The sequence below is a fragment of the Homalodisca vitripennis genome, chromosome 4 (genome assembly GCF_021130785.1).
Source record: "Homalodisca vitripennis isolate AUS2020 chromosome 4, UT_GWSS_2.1, whole genome shotgun sequence".
Classification (NCBI taxonomy): domain Eukaryota; kingdom Metazoa; phylum Arthropoda; class Insecta; order Hemiptera; family Cicadellidae; genus Homalodisca; species Homalodisca vitripennis.
The window spans coordinates 186,291,805-186,309,539 of record NC_060210.1 but is presented as its reverse complement, the minus strand read 5'-3'; the positions used below and the strand labels follow the sequence as shown (position 1 = coordinate 186,309,539).

The window sequence follows — 17,735 nt, the reverse complement described above, 5'->3', positions numbered from 1 at the left end:
AATTATATATTTTTATCACTCCAGTTCATGTGGCATTTATATCCATTTTCCTACATACTTTTGAAGTAGGAATTTAAAGTTAGATAAAATGCAGAATCGTAACAGGATTTACAAGAGTATCATATTTTAATTTTTTTCAGGAAACGACAGTATTTTATACTTTTTTTGTAAAAAATAATTATAAATATGTATTTCCTTGAACTATATTTCTTCAAAAGTCATAAATTAGTAAAATATTTCACTCCATGAAGCTATAAGCCATGTAATTGTGAACAAGAACTTCAAATTTTTATATTCAGACCTTTTAATTTGGGCCTGACTACAAAATTGCCTAAATTTTCTATTTTAAACCCCAGTAATTTCGTGATCAAAAAACCTGTTATGAATTTTCTGCACTCGGAGAAGTTGTCTTAAAGAAGTATAAATTTTACATTAAAACTATATTCCACAACTAATAGTGATTGCACCACTTTAAAATCTCATACGACTGTACACAGTTTGTTTACAAATGTATTTATTCTGCGATTATCTTTCTACCATAGTTACCAATAAGAACAACGTAAAAATGTTCTCTAACGCTCAGCCGAATCCAATGGATTGCCATGTACCATCGCTGAACTCTATGTTTCAGAAAAGCTTCATGTAAGATGTCAAGGCCAGTTCGTTATCGAGATATCATAATAGGTAAGACAGGCAGACATAAATGTAATTTATTCATCCCCTAACGAACAGTCAATAAAATATATATATATATATATATAGACATTTATTCTTTTCAACATGATAATAAATGATAGTTGTTTGTTTGGGCAGAAAACAATTAATTTGCATGATAACACAGGTGGCAACCTCATCTACCAGAATAGTTTTAGAAATATGTTTTAAAGAAGGATTAACGTAACGTCACTTACTGCACAATTGAGCGTATCCCACAAGAGGTACATAGATGTCCTGAGAGCGAGCGGGTCCTCGTAGTTGATCTTTTCACCTGTGTACAGTTCGATACCTTTCAGAATAGGAGCCGCTTCGGACATGTATACTTTGTCGAGTTCCTTGTCAGACCTTTTCCTGTCTTCGTGGAAGGCTGGGCATAGATCTGGGCGGTACATGAGCTGAAACAATTGCAGTTCTTGAGCAAGGTAAAAGGAATTTAACTACCGACAGTGGTCGAGAAATGTTTACGCTATACATAAATCCAATTCACAAAAGAACCCTCTTGCTGCGCATGCGCAGTGAGAAGAAACCGTTGTTATCACACTGCCGTAACGCATCGAATTGGCGCTGCGCCGAATTAATAAGTTTTCATAGCACAATAATTAATACTTATCAAATAATTAAGCTTTCATTTTTCTTTTTTCTGAAGACTTGTTATAACCATTGAGTTTGTTGTAAATGTCCCGAGAATCTAAAGAAACCGTTCGATATTACTCTGCGATGCTAAACAGTTGGTATACGAAAAAAATCCTTTTGGAAAACATGAACGATCGCTACCATAAAACCTCAACAGCCTTAACAACTTGATACAAAAAAATTTATATCAAATTTAATTTTTCTAATATATTTTTATCTTCAATCTGAATTTTGTGGACGTTCGTATTACATGTAGCTAAATATTACGGATTTCATCTTGAAACTTGCAATATCGCCCCATCTCAATTCTTCCCACGTTGAGCAAAGTATTTGAACGATTAATTCACAATAGAATGATTAATTTTCTTAACGAAAATTCCTTACTATCTCCTTCACAATTCGGGTTTCTTAAAGATAAATCAACCACTCACGCGATAAATGATTTCCTTAATACCGCCTTCTCTTCTGTTGACTCTGGCAGTGAGACTGCGGGCATTTTTTGTGATCTTTCCCGTGCCTTTGACACCGTCAATCACCAACGTCTCCTGGACAAGATGGAAATGTACGGTGTTAGAGGCATCCCTCTAGAGTGGTTTCGTTCCTATCTTTCTGGTCGCTCTCAGTTTGTTGAGATCACCAACAAAGGGGGTAGGGGTAGGTCTGCTCTCTTACCGGTCAAGGTTGGTGTGCCGCAAGGCTCAATTCTTGGCCCTCTTTTATTTAATATATACGTGAATGACCTTAACTCATCTGTGAGGGGCCACTTGGTGCAATATGCGGACGACACCAGTGTACTTATTCAGGCTGACACAGCTCAATCTCTTTCCACCGAGCTTGCTTTTTCACTCAAGAGTCTTAGTTCTTGGTTTTCTGCTAACTATTTATTTCTCAATCCTGAAAAAACCTCAATAGTCCACTTTAGACCCCATAAGAATGAGAGTGAGTTAGTTACTCTCCTTGACAATATACCTATCGAGCATTCTTCAACGGTCTGCGTCCTGGGACTCCACATTGATTCCAGATTTGATTGGTCAAATCACATCAGTCATGTCTGTCAAAGACTTGGTGCCAGCATTTACTCCTTAAGGTACCTAACAAGTTTTCTGTCTAGAGATACCGTTAGGCTGGTGTACTTTGGTTACTTTGTGCCCATTTTAACATATGGATTGATTTTCTGGGGGACGGCTTCAGGTAGGTTGATCAGTAGGGTTTTCAAACTGCAGAAGAAGGCTGTTCGACTGATGTGTGGTCTGGGTCATCGTGAGAGCTGTCGGGAGGTTTTCCCTAGGGAACGCCTAATGACATTGCCATCACTTTATATATATTCGGTTGCCACATTTACATTTAAGAACCTTCAATCCTTCCCATCATTTAACCACGTGTATTCTACAAGAAACAGAGATGCTCTAATCATTCCGCAACACCATAATAACACATTTAAAAAATCAATGTCATATATGAGCCCTAAAATCTTTAATGCTTTGCCTTCTAGTATCACAGCGTGCGAGACTGAGACGTCTTTTAAAAACAACTTAAAAAAATACCTAATCAGACAAGCATTCTACTCCATTAACGAACTGGTGAGCGGTGGTCCAGCCTAGTGGACGATATAAATTAGATTGTTTGTAGTTTAAGTTGTACTATTTTATATTTTAAACTGTTTTAACTGATATTTAAATGTGTGATTTTGTATTCTTCTGTCTAGTATTAATCGGTTCTATAATATCTGACCATGTTCCATGCATGTATCATGTCAATGAACAGTAAAGAATTTGATTTGATTTGATTTGATTTAAATTATTGTGGCAAACGAACAGTAGTTATTGAATCTCTAGATAACTAAAGCAGTACGGTTTGGAGTGTCATAATCAAAAAACTAAACTGAAATGAAAACTATGTTATAAGTGTGATATAATCTATAAAAATCTATCAAAATGATGTTGTAAAAATTTAAATTTACGTAAGTTTAAAGTATTGCTGAACCGTTCCTTTTTCATCATGAATTTTTATTATAATTTATAGCGTAAAGCAGTAGGACTTATAGGTTTAAGACATTTGGTAAACATTGCGCCAATGTGGAAGGAGCCTGTTGTTTGTCTTTCAAATCTGGCTATGCCATCAAACGCAAAGTCAATTGGTAATGATCCTGAGGTGGAATCGTGTTTTTCATTCAACTTTGGTTTCGGGCGAACAAATCATTATGTTTCCCTTTCATCATGGACTTATGATTATAATTTATAGCGTAAAGCAGTAGTAGGGTTGCACTGTTAAAAACTAAGACATTTGGTAAACATTGCGCCATGTAGAAGGAGCCTGTTGTTTGTCATTCAACTTTGGTTAAGGAAGTACAAAGTATTACGTTCCCCTTTCAAAAGATGTCTCGTCAATATATCTTGTGTTCCGATAAGAAAGGAACACCGAATGATTGGGGGTGAAGGAGGAGGAGGTATATTTATATAGTGCTCAGCTACACATATAAAAAGCTATCCTTATCAGCAAAAGATACAGTTTGTTGAAGTTAGTAAGTTATAACTAAAACAAACAATGCAATGATTTTGGATCAAATATTTTGTTTACTTCTTCAGTAAATATAACAACCCACAATTCACAATGAGAAATACATTTGTGTGTTGTTGTTTTGGCAAAATCAAAAGTGCAAGAACAACCACAAAAGAGAACGGCTATATCGACACCCAAGTAACAATCACACCAATGTGACCGACAGGTAATGTGATCAATGTGGCAGCTAAAAGCTGATGTTATCTCTCAGTACAGTCGCACGTCACCCCACACATGGGGCGGATTCTAACCTACATCAGGGAGTTCGGGGCCGCCACATCCCTGCATGGAGTAGTCCACGTTGTCGCCACCAACCGACACCCAGTTGAGATGTGAGTGGGCTTCTCAAACTGATTTTTATAAATTTAAAGAGAAAATTATATTCTGTTTTGGCTTCTAGTGGATGTATTTTTGGAATTGCTCAAACAAATAGAAGCTGGCATTGGTATACTTAGTTGATTAATAACAAAATACACTTATTTTCTTAAATTTTCGACGATATATAGTTTATAAAAAGAACGTGTTATTTAAAAAAAACAATCAAAACGTGCGTTACTGATGGAACACTTCTAACTGCGCTTTCCTAATTTTAAGATAATTATTCGCTAAAAATAGCACAAATTGCATCACCCTCGAAATTTACCTTATCGTAAAAATGTTATGCATTATAGTTTTCACAATGATAGATCCCATACGATTAGTAAAAAATTGATTGAATTTTTTTATCTAAATCTAATTTATAAATATCAACTATTTTATTATTTTATGCATTTAACCCTAGTAAATTATGTTTCTATTTCTAAAATATTTAAGGTTATAAATAAACATTATAATAGGTATTTTTAGCAATTACTAATACATTTCACCATTTTAACCCATTAAGTGGTATAAAGCGGCATAAACCACAGCTTAAAGATATTCTCTTTTAACCTTGACCATGAGTAAAAATGTTATTGAAACCATGAAAGACAAAAATTATCCCCAACTAGACCTTCCAGACCGTTACTATGGTGAGGAAAAGTGAAATACAATGCCTAGCATGTCTGGAGATAAATATGTACTCGTAGTGTCATGTTTATTCGCAATTTATTTACGCTATAAGGTACAATGAATTTAATTTTAGTTACTGATCTTTTCAAAAGGTGTTACTGAATTGCGACCTGTTGTGAAATTACGGAAGTTCAATTTATAGATTCATGAGAGTGTCACTAAATCTGAAATCATTATTTTATTCCAATATTCTTTGTCAGAGTGCTGTTATATCTATCAATTTAAAGGTTGTAAATGCGATTGCTTCTGTTGCTTTTGTTTTTAGTTTTGGTTAGCCCTATTTGCACCCCACCCCCTGTACTCCAGGTGACGAATATCAATTTACATTGCATAAGAGATCAACCTTGTTTTCATGAAATCTAGAGATAGACTGTCATCTAAGAAAGGACTTGATCCTCAGCTAGTTATGATGGTGGACAAAATGAGCGGGTATTTAAGGGTTAAAAATATCGTTAAATAGTTTCTGTTATATATATATTTTTTTAATTTGTAAGTTGAGTTTAGCTCCAAGTCACCTTTCTCTTAGTCCAGCGTCTTAGATCTGACATTGTGACAGATTTTACTCCTGAAATCTGGAGTTCTTCTGAAGAGGCCCAACAAGTCAAGAGGTGACGTAGAAGCTGACTATCTTCGCGATTCTGTTGGTTGACAAGTTGAACTCCTGCCTGAGAAGGCAAACTTTTATAAGGTGCCGTTCTGTGTCTTCCAATTCGATAATTATCCCTGCCTCTAGTTTGGTAATAGTGTATATCACTTACCTTCAATAGGATTGCACTTTGTCTTGAAGAAAAAAAATCTCCAAAATATAGAAACAGGATAATTTTAACAGTTTCAGATTTCCTAATTGTGGCCTGGAGGTCTCACTGTGTTGTGCACTTTTCAATTGTGCTGACACTCTGGAAAAATATATATGTTTGCACAACCTCCCCAAACATATACGCCATAGGATAGATGTGAATAGAGTGGTCTATAATAAGACCTTTCATGAGCTCCGCAGTTGGGTAGTATTAGTATAATTGTAATCTATCAATATGTATCCAAGGAATTTCTTTGAGTATATTTCTTCATTTGCAGTTTCGTCCAAAGTGATTTTTTACTAAAAAATAAATCTGTCTGTCACAGATAAAATTTTATTTTGTTAGATTCATTTTAAGATTGATCTCATTAAAATACTGAACTTATTTTTGAATTTAATGAATGTCACTATTTCAAGTTATGTGTTTTAATTATGGATGAAATGAGGAACTGTGTCATTTGCATACTAGACGATTTTGCAAATGTTATCGAGCAATAAGCCAACATTGTTTACGTACAATATAAAAAAGACGTGGCTGAGAATAGACCCCTGAGGAACACCATGTCCCAACCCTGTCCCCGTCGATTGTACATCTGCAATTTGGACATGTTTAGTATCACTAAAATGCAATCGAGTAGCACTCCTCGTATTCCGTAATACTCCAATATGTGAGTTAAAGTAATGCTTACGTCATCAACATATTGTCAATATTTCAATGGTTGCTCTTCATTTTAAAGTACAACTGTTATCATCTGTAACGATTATTATTATTATCCATTATTTTACCAAGATAGTCTGAGTTACTTGATGTAATTGCTAATTATGATGATGACAGTAACAGCGGCTCGCACCTACGCACAGGCTCTGCCTTAGTAGGCACTTACTAACAAATTGTTAATTGTGATAACAATTGGCATAATAAATTTTTATAACTTTTAGTTGTTTTTGGAATAAAAATATTTGAGTTTCAGTAAGATACTATGATCAACACAGCCGAATGCTTCTGACAAGTTTAAAAACAAACAACTTTATCTCTTTGACTTTCAATTTCTATCACTATAATGTCAACTAGACCTACGACAGAATCAATTGTCGACAATTTACTTCGGAACCTGAACTGGTTTGATGATAGCATTTTTCCAAAACTTTACAAGCCGAAAGAGAAACACTGTTTTTAAACTTTGAACTGAAAACAGGCAAACTTGAAATCGGGTGGTAATTCTACATGGATTTGGAATCGCCCTTCTTCAAAATTGGGTAACTTTTGCTGTTTTAAGAGAGAAGGGAGAAGTTCGAGACCGAGACATCAAGTGTGGCCCCAGGAAATGTTTCGAACACTGCTTCAGAAGCCACTTTGACACGTGGTTAAAATCATTTGATTTCTGGAAATCTCATCCTCTGTGACTGGAGCCATAGCTATGGAGGCAGCTAGGCTCCGTTTTAAGGGTAGGGGTGACGCTGATTTAGACTAAGCCCTTGGTCAGTACCAATCTAGAAAAAATGTTTTGAGCTCATCAGTGACTACAGTATCACCGCTGGCTTTTTTACCACCAACATGTCTGTAATTTAATATATTGCTACCTTTGATAACTTGGTAGTCAGTTTCTAGGATTTCGCATAATTTTTTGGAGATTTTAAAGTAAAATATTTTTTAAGTTTTTAAGTGTTTTAGATCATTATACAAACTAAGTATTCTAGAACATTTTAGACGCATTTTCTTAGAATATAACATTTTTAAGTTTGCGGTGGTAGAGTGCTGCATGTTTGCTATGAATATTAACGGCCTTTTCATTGCTAACGGCGTTATTCACTCGTATTTTATGAGGGGAAGGCAACTGTTTGGCGGTGACGAAATACCGTACCACAAAAATTATAAGGGCCCTTCACTATACACGTAGCACAATTTATAAAAATGTCCCAAAATACATAAGAAGTGAGATCTATACGCCTGCTTTCAATATAAAAGTAAAAAATACTTTATTGAACAATGTTTATCCAAGGACAGTATAAATTATGGGAAATAGATGTACTTAAATCAGATGTACTTAATTGTAAATTACTTACTTTACTCATTTCTTAGGTAACTTGAGTCACAGGCTAAAGTTGTAACTATGTGCAATTGTCTAATACTAGTTACGTATTGGACGATTTAAAGATTATTGACTAAAAGAAAAGAAAACGTGGTTCAAACACGTTAAGGTGGTCACTTTTTTATGACAACTCAAATCAAGGCTATGTTTCTTAGAAGATCTTTCAGACTCGTGAAGATCTTTCACTTAGTGAGAGGTTTTTATTGTTCTAAACGTTTTTGAAGGAAAAAAGTCCAAATCAAAATATACATATTTGTCACCTCCAAGGGAATTGTCTCTGTCACTCTTTGGTCAGACAGCCACAGTCATACGCATAGGCAATATTGAATGAATGAATGACCCTTTCTAAGGATCGGTCACTTTATATAGTAATAAGAATACGAATGTCCTACTCATCTTGAACATCATTCATTTTAATATTCATTAATGATTTCACATCGAATGTTTTAAAGGAAAATTATTACTAAATTATTTAAGATGTATATTTATTTATTTAGCAATATTATTATTAATTATTTATATCAATATTTATTTATCAATTATTGTTTCAAGTTTTGAGTTTAATGTTTTAATTAAAGTGTTTTTACTAGGGTATATATATGATATTCCGATTTAGATGTTTTATTAATATTAAATACAAGACTAATTAAAGATTCATATAAGTCTTATGTCTGTGAAATCACCACGTCATTTGTATATGCCATATGGTAACGATAATACACTGTTACACTATTTGCACAATCACTTTACTGATGACTTATCTTGCTCGCGAGTATCACGCAATTGCGTCATGTGACACCTCGTGGTGACGTGATGCTATTGTTATTGACGTCACATATTTAGAATATTCGTTTCAGCTGATATCTCCGGTCAAGTCGGATCGATACTTATAATTATCAATTATATCAATTATCGATATTTATAATTGAACATTTCGATTGTAAAATCAAATTGCAGAAGAAATCAATACGATTCTTCAACTGATCAATAATTTAGAGGAGCAATGTAACTAACTAGACCAGCCTGCACCGAAATAGTCTATTTACATTTGAAGCGTTGTTGCCATATCACTGTCGACCCACCAACTGTTTCCGCTATGACTTAGCTATGGATATTCCCGTATTTTCTGTTTACAATGTTGTCTGCAAATCATATGACTAAAAACGAAAGTGCAGATATTTATTTACGGTAACAACTGATGAAGTTTGCATGTTGCAACAGAGGGTGAGAATGATTAGCACAGAGTAAAACAGAAAAATTAATAAGAATGAATATTTTTTTTTTATTCGTAGCAAAGATTTCATTTCAGCACTATTGCGTTATAGTACCTAAACTAGCTACGAAAAACTGACGACCTTAGTTTCCGGTACTTTTTTTAATTTTATTTGTTCTTTTTAGGGCAAGAAGCTTTCAAGTTGCACCTAATCCTTTGCGCTGCTTTCGAAGTGACAGGATATCCTGAATGGGTAAGGCTGGTAGTAGGAGCCGCCTGCTATCAAGATCCACGAGGAGAAATTTAGGGCACTAAACTCACTGCTCTGAACCAGCCTCTCTAGTCAAAGCAAGCAAGCGGTAGCACACCCTTATGTTAAAACTATCAAGAAACCCCACCACAACTCCAACAGTCACCTCCCACAGTAGACTATTGCTATTTACTCTTGCACCCCAGAATCTCAAAATTTGCGGTTAGTTATGTGACGCTCCTGAACATGCATAGGATTGTCTAGATCTAAGTGACACAACTGCATATTACTGTGCCCAATGGTAGGTTCAACCAGCCAGAAGTGATCCCTGCTGGGTTACATTTTCAGTAACTTAAACATGACGGCAATCTCAAATCTATGTATACCATATCAGTACTAAAAACCACTAATTACTGATAGTGAAGGTGCTCGCCGAATCCGATCTGTTTACCTGGTAGCCGACAGCTGGCAGCACTACTACGCCAGCTCTACAGTAATACTCCTGTTCCAGTTATCTATGGCTGGTAGTGACGGTACTGACAGCACTACTACGCCAACCCTATAGTGATATACCTGTTCCAGTTATCTATGACTGGTGGTGACGGTACTCGCTAGGGCCGCATCTGTCCACCTGATAGCCGACAGCTGACAGCACTACTACGCCAACCCTACAGTGATATACCTGTTCCAGTTATCTATGGCTGGTGGTGACGGTACTCGCTAGGGCCGCCTCTGTCAACCTGATAGCCGACAGCTGACAGCACTACTACGCCAACCCTACAGTGATATACCTGTTCCAGTTATTTATGGCTGGTAGTGACGGTACTCGCTAAGGCCGCCTCTGCCAACCTGATACCCGACAGCTGACAGCACTACTACGCCAACCCTACAGAGATATACCTGTTCCATTTATCTATGGCTGGTAGTGACGGTACTACCTAGGGTCGCCTCTGTCAACCTGATAGCTGACAACACTACTACGCCAACCCTACAGTGATATACCTGTTCCAGTTATTTATGGCTGGTAGTGACGATACTCGCTAAGGCCGCCTCTGTCAACCTGATAGCCGACAGCTGACAGCTCTACTACGCCAACCCTACAGTGATATACCTGTTCCATTTATCTATGGCTGGTAGTGACGCTACTCGCTAGGGCCGCCTCTGTCAACCTGATAGCTGACAGCAGTACTACGCCAACCCTACAGTGATATACCTGTTCCAGTTATTTATGGCTGGTAGTGACGGTACTCGCTAAGGCCGCCTCTGTCAACCTGATAGCCGACAGCTGACAGCTCTACTACGCCAACCTTACAGTGATATACCTGTTCCATTTATCTATGGCTGGTAGGGACGGTACTCGTTAGGGCCGCCTCTGTCAACCTGATAGCCGACAGCTGACAACACTACTACGCCAACCCTACAGTGATATACCTGTTCCAGTTATCTATGGCTGGTGGTGACGGTACTCGCTGGGGCTGCCTCTGTTCACCTGATATCCGACAGCTGGCAGCATTACTACGCCAACCCTACAGTGATATACCTGTTCCATTTATCTATGGCTGGTAGTGACGGTACTCGTTAGGGCCGCCTCTGTTAACCTGCTAGCCGACAGCTGACAGCACTACTACGCCAAACCTACAGTGATATACCTGTTCCAGTTATCTATGGCTGGTGGTGACGGTACTCGCTAGGGCCGATTCTGTCCACCTGATAGCCTACAGCTGGCAGCACTACTATGCCAACCCTACAGTGAAATACCTGTTCCAGTTATCTATGGATGGTGGTGACGGTGCTCGCTATGGCCGCTTCTGTCAACCTGATAGCCTACAGCTGGCAGCACTACTACGCCAACCCTACAGTGATATACCTGTTCCAGTTATCTATGGCTGGTGGTGACGGTACTCGCTGGGGCCGCATCTGTCCACCTGATAGCCTACAACTGACAGCACTACTACGCCAACCCTACAGTGATATACCTGTTCCAGTTATCTATGGCTGGTGGTGACGGTACTCGCTATGGGCCGCATCTGTCCACCTGATAGCCGACAGCTGGCAGCACTACTACGCCAACCCTACAGTGATATACCTGTTCCAGTTATCTATGGCTGGTGGTGACGGTACTTGCTAGGGCCGCATCTGTCCACCTGATAGCCGACAGCTGACAGCACTACTACGCCAACCCTACAGTGATATACCTGTTCCAGTTATCTATGGCTGGTGGTGACGGTACTCGCTAGGGGCCGCATCTGTCCACCTGATAGCCGACAGCTGACAGCACTACTACGCCAAACCCTACAGTGATATACCTGTTCCAGTTTATCTATGGCTGGTGGTGACGGTACTCGCTAGGGCCGCCTCTGTCAACCTGATAGCCGACAGCTGACAGCACTACTACGCCAACCCTACAGTGATATACCTGTTCCAGTTATCTATGGCTGGTAGTGACGGTACTCGCTAAGGCCGCCTCTGTCAACCTGATAGCCGACAGCTGACAGCACTACTACGCCAACCCTACACAGTGATATATACCTGTTCCAGTTATTTATGAGCTGGTAGTGACGGTACTCGCTAAGGCCGCCTCTGTCAACCTGATTACCCGACAGCTGGCAGCACTACTACGCCAACCCTACAGAGATATACCTGTTCAATTTATCTATGGCTGGTAGTGGACGGTACTCCCTAGGGCCGCCTCTGTCAACCTGATAGCTGACAACACTACTACGCCAACCCTACAGTGATATACCTGTTCCAGTTATTTATGGCTGGTAGTGACGATACTCGCTAAGGCCGCCTCTGTCAACGTGATAGCCGTCAGCTGACAGCTCTACTACGCCAACCCTACAGTGATATACCTGTTCCATTTATCTATGGCTGGTAGTGACGCTACTCGCTAGGGCCGCCTCTGTCACCTGATAGCTGACAGCAGTACTACGCCAACCCTACAGTGATATACCTGTTTCCAGTTATTTATGGCTGGTGAGTGACGGGTTTTAAACTCGCTAAGGCCGCCTCTGTCAACCTGATAGCCGACAGCTGACTGCTCTACTACGCCAACCTTACAGTGATATACCTGTTCCATTTATCTATGGCTGGTAGTGACGGTACTCGTTAGGGCCGCCTCTGTCATCAACCTGATAGCCTACAGCTGACACACTACTACGCCAACCCTACAGTGATATACCTGTTCCAGTTATCTATGGCTGGTGGTGACGGTACTACTCGCTGGGGCTGCCTCTGTTCACCTGATATCCGACAGCTGGCAGCATTACTTACGCCAACTCTAACAGTGATATACCTGTTCCATTTATCTATGGGCTGGTAGTGACGGTTTACTCGTTAGGGCCGCCTCTGGTTAACCTGCTAGCCGACAGCTGACAGCACTACTACGCCAAACCTACAGTGATATACTGTTCCAGTTATCTATGGATGGTGGTGACGGTACTCGCTAGGGCCGATTCTGTCCAACCTGATAGCCTACAGCTGGCAGCACTACTATGCCAAACCCTACAGTGAAATACCTGTTCCCAGTTATCTATGGATGGTGGTGACGGTGCTCGCTAGGGCCCGCTTCTGTCAAACCTGATAGCCTACAGCTGGCAGCACTACTACGCTAACCCTACAGTGATATACCTGTTCCAGTTATCTATGGCTGGTGGTGACGGTACTCGCTGGGGGCCGCATTCTGTCCACCTGATAGCCTACAACTGACAGCACTACTACTACGCCAACCCTACAGTGATATACCTGTTCCAGTTATCTATGGCTGGTGGTGACGGTACTCGCTATGGCCGCAAACTGTCCACCTGATATAGCCGACAGCTGGCAGCACTACTACGCCAGACCCTACAGTGATATACCTGTTCCAGTTATCTATGGCTGGTGGTGACGGTACTTGCTAGGGCCGCATCTGTCCACCTGATAGCCGACAGCTGACAGCACTACTACGCCAACCCTACAGTGATATACCTGTTCCAGTTATCTATGGCTGGTAGTAGTGACGGTACTCGCTGGGGCCGCATCTGTCTACCTGATAGCCGACAGCTGACAGCACTACTACGCTAAACCTACAGTGATATATCTGTTCCATTTATCTATGGCTGGTGGTGACGGTACTCGCTAGGGCCGCCTCTGTCAACCTGATAGCCGACAGATGGACAGCACTACTACGCCAAGCCTACAGTGATATACCTGTTCCAGTTTATCTATGGCTAGTAGTGACGGTACTCGCTAAGGCCGCCTCTGTCAACCTGATAGCCGACAGCTGACAGCACTACTACGCCATAACCCTACAGTGATTATACCTGTTCCAGTTATCTATGGCTGGTTAGTGACGGTACTCGCTAGGGCCGCCTCTGTCAACTGATACCCAACAGCTGACAGCACTACTACGCCAACCCTACAGTGATATACCTGTTTCCATTTATCTATGGCTGGTAGTAGTGACGGTACTCGATAGGGCGCCGCCTCTGTCAACCTGATAGCTGACAGCAGTACTACGCCAACCCTACAGTGATATACCTGTTCCAGTTATTTATGGCTGGTAGTGACGGTACTCGCTAAGGCCGCCTCTGTCAACCTGATAGCCGACAGCTGACAGCACTACTACGCCAACCCTACAGTGATATACCTGTTCCAGTTATCTATGGCTGGTGTTGACGGTACTCGCTAGGGCCGCTTCTGTTCCACCTGATAGCCTACAGCTGGCAGCACTACTATGCCAACCCTACAGTGATATACCTGTTCCAGGTAGTTATCTATGGCTGGTGGTGACGGTACTCGCTGGGGCTGCCTCTGTTCACCTGATAGCCGACAGCTGACAGCACTACTACGCCAACCCTACAGTGATATACAGGGCGTGTGGTGGTTTTCCATTTATCTATGGCTGGTAGTGACGGTACTCGTTTTTGCCGCCTCTGTCAACCTGATACCGACAGCTGACAGCACTACTACGCCAACCCTACAGTGATATACCTGTTCCAGTTATCTATGGCTGGTGGTGACGATACTCGCTGGGGCCGCCTCTGTCCACCTGATAGCCGACAGCTGGCAGCACTACTACGCCAATCCTACAGTGATATCTCTGGAGAAGAACTATCGTGTTTGGAGAGTGCCCTTTCCCGCCGTCACCGTCTGCTTGCTAGACCGCCTCAATCGGACTGCCGCCACAGCGGTTATCGACATGTAGGTCTAATGCCTACTCTTTTTTAAGTTATTCTAACGTGTTTTAATATTTTGGGATTAAAGAATAAATTAAAGAGTTAACCTCGATTCCATTTTGTATTGAATGTTATATAATATTGTACTTGTTATTCGTTTATGAACATTTAATATTGTGTTGGTTTAACTCTCTTACATGTTCTGCCGTCACTGTTAAACTTTGTATTCTTGTGTCCTTTAACAAAAATAATTTAAGTGCAGAATTCTAATGATTGTCTTTCTACTTATTTTATCTTGTCAGTATTTCACCAATAAAAGTTTGTATGCTCACAAATATTCGTTTTGCTGCCAGGCTTACCAATTCTGGACCTTTGTTTCTGAGAAGTAATTCTCCCTTTCCTTGTCATAATAAAGATACTGAAATATATGGACCTTGAAGCTGGAAAATCATTGTAAATATGAATTATAGGCATTAATTAATTTTACACACACCATTATTAGTGGACTTTAAGACCTTAATTCTGGCACGATACACGTATCGGGTAATGGCAACCGAAATAATAGTTAGATTGATATTAATCCTAACTTTTTATCACTGCTCTGTTACAAACAACATCGATTTGTAATGCTGCAGGCTATGGGGAGTGAAACCAAAAGAGAAGAAATTCGATTACTACATGCGATTCGTGCAGAATGTAGCGAACTTGACCTACGAAAACCTCCAGGACTTTGAGGAGTTCAGGGACGATCTGGAGTTGTCGACCATTAACATGGCTGCCTTGGCTGACAAGGTAAGTGGTTTGTTTGGTTATAGATTAAGGCTAGCCTGAAAAAGTTCAACCTTCCGGCAATCTGTTCTATACCATCCTTGTAATCAGTGGCAAAACATTGCACAAACTAGAGAGTGGGTTTTTTGTACAAGTGAATGAAAAGAGAGAGGGAAGTTAAATGGCATATGTCAACATTTTTTGCAAATAACTAGTTAAACATTAGGTCTGGCTCAGAAAAGTGACATGTTAATACAAATGTTAAACATACTATTTAGTGCATATCTCAGAACTTGAAAGTCTCCCAAGTTATTCGAAAACATCAACAGAAATTAATTTTGCTCTTCACTTCTGAATACTCTTTGGTCAATATAACTCTTAAATTACACGTCATTGGTGAACATGAACCATGATGATAATAAGAAGAGTTGACTCTACAACAAAAGGAATTAAGTTCTTCACTTGCCAAAATCTGAAATAATTATGCCTTCACTTGATTCCAAAAAGGCGATATCCATGAGCAAGCCTAAATATTTTTAATTATGAATAAATATAGTGCCAATAGGTTGGTGTCTCTACTTTTAAATTACCTATAACTTTGGTTTTGGTTGTCTGAAGTAGATTCTAAAACAATACATTAGCTTCCATAGCTTCTAATTGTCCCAGGTTTTTATTTTTGGCTTATTGTTGTCCAGGAACAACGAACGATCTATTCAAAACGTCGTCCTTGGATGGGTGACTACTACTGGAAGATTCTGACAGAGCATGAATCTTTTGATTCAAGAGTCAACTTTAGACGGTTATAAAATAAGTTATAGAAAGCTTGTTTACATAATTTTGATACAAATGTTTCTTAGTAAAATACTGGTTTTCTTCAGCCTCTTAACTTTTATAAAAGTTCGCAAAAAGACTGTCATTTTATACCCACGTTCAAGTATTCAACACGTTATTACCCAGACTAAAATACAGTCCCAGAGTAAAGTTGTTCCATTTGACCACATAACGTCGTGGTATTATGACCTTGAAAACTATATTGCATTATTTTATAACATCTTCTCTTCGTCATAATCACTAGCCACGATATCTGATCGTCTCTAAGCGTTAATTCAGACATTTTTACTATTTAGGAGAACTATACCAAGGGTCCCTTATGTAAAAAAAATCAACTTCGAAAGTGGAACAATATTTCCAAAGCAAAAGTGCCTCGACGAGTTCAAATACCCAATCGTCTACCCTACGTGTAGTAGTGCAGTCAATATGAATTCCCTTCCTATACTTTCCTCTATTTCTAACTTTCCCCCTGCCGATGTTATTTTCGTTGCATGCAATGTAGAATAATTACAATTCCATACATTTTTGATACAATCTCGATATTACAAAATAAACTAAAAGAAGATATACAATAATAAACCTTTTAACACTTTTTTATATTTTATTGTACAATGCACATTTCGAATTCAATGAATTCATCATCAGTTACTTGTAGGTTAAGGAAAGTGAAGTAAATAAATTATTAAACCAAATTTTCGTGTTTTTAACTACCTTGTGGCTAAATCTTTGTTTTTAACTTTATATGTAATCAATTTATATAGTTTGAAAATCTATCGAACAATAAAGTTTGTGTTATAAAATTTTTGTTACTTAATAGTACATTAGGAATAATTTTGGAACTTTGTAAGTTTCAAAATGTTCTAAAGTTGACAATAGGTCACCTTTTTTGTATGTGTTTCGACATTCATGCATGTGTGGCCGGTGTTATTTAAATGGTCAGTATATTTGGAATTTCACGATGTCTTCAATGCTTTTATATGTTCATTAAATCTAATTTTGAAGAATCAGCCGGATTTTCCAATATGGTGGGTTTGGCAATCATTCTAATTTAATTTGTTATTAAATACAACATTTTAGCCACCAAGGTAGTTAAAAACATATGTCAATTTGGTTTAAATTATTTATTTACTTCATTTACATTAACCTACCAGTACCTGATGATGAATTCATTGAATTCGAAATGTACATGGTATAATAAAATATAAAAAAAGTGTTAAAAGTTTTATTATTGTATATCTGCTTTTAGTTTATTTTGTAATATCGAGATTGTATTAAAAATGTATGGAATTGTAATTATTCTACATTGCATGCAACGAAAATAACAACGGCAGGGGGAAAGTTAGAAAAAGAGGAAAGCATAGGAAGGGAATTCATATTGACTGCACTACTACACGTAGGGTATTTGACCTCGTCTAGGAACTTTTGCTTTGGAAATATTGTCCCACTATCGAAGTTCATTTTGTTGACATAAGGAACCCTTGTTATAGTTCCTGATGATGAACTCATTGAATTCGAAATGTACATTGTACAATAAAATATATAAACAGTGTTGAAGGGTTTATTATTGTATATTTATATCAAGCACTTTTCGAGGCTACATTTCTAATATAAACCGAATGAAAACTTTCTGTTGGCAGGTACAAATAAACCTGACATATAGCTCATACATCTT

The 17,735-nt window shown here is 38.9% G+C and overlaps 1 protein-coding gene across 1 annotated transcript in view; it reads right to left on the bottom strand.

The window, feature by feature from the left end:
* LOC124360756 (testicular acid phosphatase homolog) overlaps positions 1 to 17,735 on the bottom strand; it is a 41,279-nt gene that overhangs the window by 3,374 nt on the left and 20,170 nt on the right. The window contains exon 4 of the mRNA XM_046814632.1: positions 912 to 1,112. Within this exon, the coding sequence (XP_046670588.1) occupies positions 912 to 1,112 (201 nt within the window). The remainder of the gene's footprint in view (positions 1 to 911; positions 1,113 to 17,735) is intronic.